Raw genomic sequence first — 6628 nt, 5'->3', positions numbered from 1 at the left:
GTTAATGGTTCACGGTCCAAAGTCTGATAGTTGAATGCACTTATTGCAAGGAAGTATCACTTAAATCAATGTAATGTGGAACAACAACAACAAAAGAAAAGATGTAGCCTCATATTTATACAGTATATGTGTGTGTAGCCTATACATTATAATATTTAACATACAGTTTATCAATGCATGTATCATTTTGTCAACAAAATTTGTTAAACTTTGAATACATGTGCACATTTGTCCAATGACACAAACTGCTTTTGTCACAAGGTATTGAATACTGATCAGTTCTAACATGTGAAAATATTAAGTTTGGTCTCTAACTGGAGGATAGAAAACACAGTTTTGGAATAATTATTTTTGCTAAAATATTTTAGACACCAATGTCTTTTTTTAAACTAATCCTATATTTCTTGCATATCCAAACAATATATTACTATCCAAAATTATGTCAAATGTTCAATTAAAAATAAATGTATTCTTTTGAATATATACTGTATGTACCTTGCTTCCTGATGGACAAGTTGTGTTTTCATTTCATTATTTATTTTTGTCACGTAATTTATTTTTATTGTTTGTCATAGTTGTCGCTCATTTGGTTCTTGTAAAGTTGCAAACTGCACTTTCTTAAATATCATGATAAACATTGAAGTTTACGAGGAGCATTTGAAGTACACAGAAACCACCTTCCTCACGCCGGATTCAAGCTGTCCAATCAGAAGCCACCAACTCCTCCAACGCCGATTGGCCGCACTCTACGGCGTCACAGATCGTTGTTACGTGTATTCACGAAGACATCGACGCATTTCTTCTTCAGTTGATTCACGCTAGGAGTTTACGTACCGGTGACAAGCTGCGCTCAGAAATGAACGCAATGACATAAACGAGCCCCAGGAACTACCCAAGTCAAACACAAAAACCTGCCACACTGAGAAATTCAACATGGTTTTAGAAACTATTTCACGGATAATAAAAGTCCAGCTTCCAGCCTACCTCAAGAAGCTTCCGCTTCCGGAGACAATCGGCGGTTTTGCGAGGTTAACAGGTAATTAACTGTGTTGAACTTCTGACTGTCAAGTGAAGATGACTTTTCCACTCATCGTTGACACATTTCAGCACATAACTCTTTACTTTAGCTAGCCTGTAAAACGACAAGTCATGCTGTAGTTGGGAGTGTCCCACTAAATATGTGTTATGTTCTTAAGTGCTGCTTGTCTCCCATAAAACTGTTTATCACAGTTGCATTTGTTGTTTTGCTTTGCAACATCAACTCAATAATAACCATACGTTTTAAAGCAATACTCTGCTCAGTTACGTTTGCTTGTTTGTTTGAATGTTGATACAAATTTGACCTTAAAGTGTCTGCATGGTATGAATCTACAACCTGTCCTCAGCTGTGTAAGTGATATCCGGTTAATCCTAACAATTGGTAATGTGATGCTATGTTTGTCTCCACCACAATATCTAACCAAGTCATACCAGCAAGTGATGCACAGGCATAACAGTCCCAGACTAGAGGATACATACTCTACAAAGTAGTTTAGCAAAATGTTTATGTCGTCATTTCCATTTATGCAGCTCTCCAACAATTACCCTATTATTTAAATAATGATTTGTCATTTTCCAAACAAAACATAGCAGTCATTTATTGATTCTGATTAGAGATGCAGCAATTAGATGACTAATAGATTTGTAGTACATTGGCAGATAAATAATAGTCAATTATTTTGACAATAAACTAAGTAAGTTTCATGTAAAACTGGCCGGGAATGTTGTTTACTGCTTCTCAAATATGGAGATTTCCTGCTTTTCTCTGTTTTATATCATGATAAACGGAATAGCTTTGGGTTTTGGACTGGCAAAACAAGGCATTTAAAGACATCACCTTAGACTTTAAGTAACTTTAAGAGACATTTTTGCACCATTTTCTGACATTTTATAGACAAAATGATTAATCAAGAACAAACAAAAAATGTGTTAGTTGCAGCCCCAATTCCAGCTTCTCAAATGTATGTTATTGCTGCCTATTCTTATCTTATATCAGCAACTTTATAACTTTTTATTTATTCGTGTTTTGGACTTTAGGTCAGACAAAACATCTCAGCGTGTCATCTCAGGCTTGGACTATATTCTGGTGTTTTACAGACTAGGTGATTAAAAAATATGTAAGAAGCTAACTGTTAGTTGTTCAACTAAATTAAAGCATTGCAAACATTTTGTTTTCATCAGTAATGGGGAAACTCCAGCAGGATTATTTTGAATACATTAAACAAATTTAATGGCATCAGTCATTGGTCTCTACGACACTGACCTTATTGATTGGTACACATTCAATACAATTTATGATCCAGTGTCATTATAAAATCCAGTGTTCCTGCCATTATTTATATTCTAGTGTCCACATAGTGTGGTATACAGATTCTACATTTGGTGAAAAAGAGCGTTCTACTAGGATTATTTCTGAAACTGTAGTCTCAATAAACCTCTCCTGGACTACATCATGAGTGTTTTGTACTATCAGATATGGCATGTCTTGCTGCTGTTGAGAACATAAAAGCTAATTCATTAACTTATTCACAAATATTTAACAAGAATACTTGGTCTTACACTGAAAAAAAGAAAGGAAAAAGTCCACAGTTTAGATCAAGGAGAGAGATCTAAGTTCAGTAGTGGTTTAGAAAACCAAAGTGAGTCCACCTTGATGCAGATCAGGAACTTCAACTTGCCCTTTCGGCCAGCACATATCTGTGGAAAGTATCAAATTTAGCCTAAAAATAGCCCCAAAAAGTTGAAAAGCTGAGCTTGCCGAGCATTACTGAAATGCTCCTGTGACAATTGACAAGTTAGAACCATTTCAGTAGTACCTCTCTGAGACCCATAAAAGCAAAAATGCACATAAGATAATTTAGTGGTTGTGGTACATAGTGCTAAGTGATAAGGCTTGTGAAAGTCTTGCTACATTTGGCTTTTGAAGTTAAGATGTTGCCTGAAGGTAAAACCCTATTTCAGAAGTTGTGTTTTCTGACGTAAATTAGTCTGTCAATGCAGATCAGAAGCTTAAAGATTTATTAAATGTGTGAAATATAATTTCTTAAAGAGATTAAGGATTAGACGTGTCCCATTAGGAATCAAAATCCTTTTACTTAATGTATTTTAATTGCCATAAGAGTATTATTAAATGTTTCAGGAGACTGGGTATAACTCACAGCTAATAGCAACATTATATAACTGTGGTTAATCCTGTCCTCTTCATGTATGGTACACTGTGTGATGGGTTTTCCCAGAACACTTTTCTGGGCTCACTGTAGCATTCCCTGTGATAATAAAGTGCAGATAAGAGGTGAGCTAGTCATCCAGCTGGTCCTGCAGATAAATGTGTCTGCACTTAACTCTCTAGGATGAGGGGGTTCGACTCACCTAAATCAGTTTATAGGAAAATGTATTTTCAAAACTGGAGTTGGCATATTTGACATCAACACTAACTTAAATCTGAAGATGTTAAAATGTCTCAATAACATCCTCGTACCTTATGTCAGATGGATCATGCTTTAAAAATGATACAAGGAATTTGCTGTGGTGTATTGGTGAATAAGAACAAACAAACAAAGTACTAAAATGTAGATGTACATTAAAGCAAGTAATTCAGCAGTTTAAATAGAAAAGTCAACAAACAAAAATGTTTAGAAATATAAACAGTAGAAACAATATTTACAAATATGGAATTATTTTTACAATGACCATTGACTGTAGAGGCTACTCAATTACATACATTTTTATATATCTTAATGGAAATATGAATATTGGTAGTGGTGTTGCCTCAAGCATCTGATGCAGCAGTATTTGTTTATTTCCTGTCATGCCACTGTCTGATATTGTCAGTCCCATTACAGAGTACGGATCTGATACCAGTGTTGAATTAATGATCCGGATGTCTCTCTGTGTGGAAGTGACTGTGATCATTAGATAACATCAGGCTTCACTGAAACATGGCGTTCCTACCTCTGTAAGACAAATTGTAATAAATTCATAGATATAGATGTACTGAAATGTTATTATATAAATAATAAAACCAGCAACTTAAAAAGGGGGTCCAAAGTAAAAATCTAAATTTCAAAATTGGTCAAAAGTTACACAGGAATTGAAATTCCAGTATATGCCAATTATCTTCTTCTAATTTTCTCTATAAATAGTGAAAATGCCCATCACAAATTTATTGAAGCCTAAGGTGACATTCAAATAACTTGTTTAGTTCATCTAACAGTCCCAAACTTACAGTTACTCAATTTACTTTAATTCATAGAAAATACATTTAGCAAATCCAGACATTAGAGAATCTGGAACTGGTAAATATTCAGCATCTTTGCTTGAAAATGACTTTATGATAGTCCAAATAGTTGCTGATTAATTTTCTGTCCGTTGCTAATTGATTTAACTAATCATTTCAGCTCTGAATTAGTGTTTTTGAGCTTCTGTCTAGTTACACAAGTAAGCCAGTGCTGTAGTTGGTGTTTCCTAGTGTGTGTGTGTGTATATATATATCTCTCACACCATGTAATATATATATGTCATGTGTCTGTAGTGTCTGAGTGGCTCAGGCTGCTGCCTCTCCTGGGTATCCTGGCTTTGCTGGGCTATCTCACCATTCGCCCATTCCTGCCCAAGAAGAAGAAGCAGAGAGACAGCCTGATCAACCTGAAGATCCAGAAAGAGAACCCAAAAGTGGTCAATGAGATTGACATCGAGGACCTGAACAGCACAAATGTGTGTTACTGTCGCTGCTGGCGCTCCAAAACTGTAAGTTCTGTGTGAACCATATTACCATTTGTTTTAAGAGTAAACTGGGAGTTTTTTACCTGTCAGATAGAATAAATAATATAAACTGTATACTTATTTACACACCTCCTTATTACTGAAGTCAGTATTTAAATATCCAGGATAAGGAGAAGTTTAGTGTTTCTGTATCTTGCTGATCAGCTAATATTAAGTTGTTTCCTCTTCTAGTTTCCTGTTTGTGACAAGTCACACTTAAAGCACAATGAGCTAACTGGAGACAACGTTGGACCGCTCATACTCAAAAAGAAGATACTATAATTGGCCACTGATGGGAGTTTCCCTCTCACCTCCCCAGTCTTTGGTTTTCATTTCTTAACAGCTTGTTGTTTGTCTGTTTTTTTTGTCATGATCTCGCCTTAGTGTCATTTTGATGTTTCTCAGAAATGTAGACCATCAGAGTCTTCACTTGAAGTGGTCCTAATACTCCTAAAAAATACAGAATTCCATATTCTGTGTGAAAACTGCATTTTAGGTTTTTTACATGCAGTTACGAAGCTTTTTCTTATATTTTATGTGCTTTTGTTTTTTGTTTACTTTTGTGTAACAGAGCAGCCTTTTTATGACCGTAATTAAAGTTTATCACATGTCAGTCTTTTTTGGAATAAATCACACATCATTGGGACCACTTTGAGAGGAAAACTTGAAACATAAATGCAGTGACTTTATAATGACTTTAAATAATCTGAACCCATCAGGGTCAAAGTTATTTCCCAGTCAAATGGTTGTTTAAATGAAAAACGTAATACCAGTCCAACCAGATATCAACACTTTGTACTGTATGCCTCATTTTGGACAATTCTTTGGTGTTTTTTAAGAACCAACCTTTTGTCTGTGTGCCAAATATAAAATACTGTTCACTCTTTCAAGATGTGATATATTGTCTTATAAGTTATTGTTTGTGTGTAAGGCTACTTGTTATTCTTCAAATGTATTTTGTTCATAGCCTTTAAACACTTGAGTTTTACATTTTGTATTCAGCTGTGATGCCTTTCAAACATTTCAAACCACTGCATTTGCGTAATAATATCCAGTTATACACTTAACCTCACTACCGTGTTGAGGTTTCAGAAGCAACTTCTGCAGCACAAGAACTGTGCTGTATTCTGCTTTTTTCTAGCTTCTGGTTTGTCATAATGGCTGTATATAGTTGACCTCCTGCTGGAATATTCCTTAATCAGCAAGATTTTATACACAAATGGCTTGTATTGTCACATCTGTAGTTCCACGATGATGCTGATGAATGGCTGTGTATATGAACCTTTGTAAGATGATGGCTTGAATTGATTCATTCTGTGTGCAATTTGTAAAATGTAAAAAAAAAAAGAATAGTCAGGATGTTAAACTCAACAGTTTTTGGCAAACAGAACTGTAGCTTCATTCCCTTCTTTCACTATAACTGGGAAACACTCCGTGTCACCTTGAGCTTTTAGAAATGAATGATGAGGTAACTGAGTACATAACTTTCTAATCATCTGCCACTCATTTGTTATTCATACGAGTGCATTTTTTGGCACTTCTGTCAATACAGCCTCTAAAAGGGAAGAAAATGAAACCAATGGCATCAAGTGTCCTCATGCTCATGCAATGCAACAAGACTTAAGTCGCTGGTGAATATGAGGCTGCAGAGTGATCCTCTATGCTAAATGCTAACTTTAGCATTCTAACAAACTGATGTTTAGCAGGTAAAACATTTATCCTACTAGGACTAATAGTAAAGTTTACTCTGTACTGCCTTTCTGCTGTAGCACTGAACTGAACTCAAAAGGCACCAATAAAAAAGTGAGTTACATTTAAAGTGCAGTTT

At 35.2% G+C, this 6628-nt stretch overlaps 1 protein-coding gene across 1 annotated transcript; it reads left to right on the top strand.

Moving 5' to 3' along the window:
* Positions 1-808: 808 nt before the first annotated feature.
* Positions 809-6619, top strand: cisd2 (CDGSH iron sulfur domain 2). Its single transcript, XM_059337465.1, has 3 exons — positions 809-1036; positions 4571-4785; positions 4993-6619. The coding sequence occupies exons 1-3, from the start codon at positions 934-936 to the stop codon at positions 5080-5082; spliced, it is 408 nt and encodes a 135-aa protein (XP_059193448.1). The 5' UTR covers positions 809-933; the 3' UTR covers positions 5083-6619.
* Positions 6620-6628: the final 9 nt, after the last annotated feature.

This window comes from Centropristis striata, chromosome 1, assembly GCF_030273125.1.
Source record: "Centropristis striata isolate RG_2023a ecotype Rhode Island chromosome 1, C.striata_1.0, whole genome shotgun sequence".
Lineage (NCBI taxonomy): Eukaryota > Metazoa > Chordata > Actinopteri > Perciformes > Serranidae > Centropristis > Centropristis striata.
This window is presented reverse-complemented; position numbering and strand designations above follow the sequence as displayed.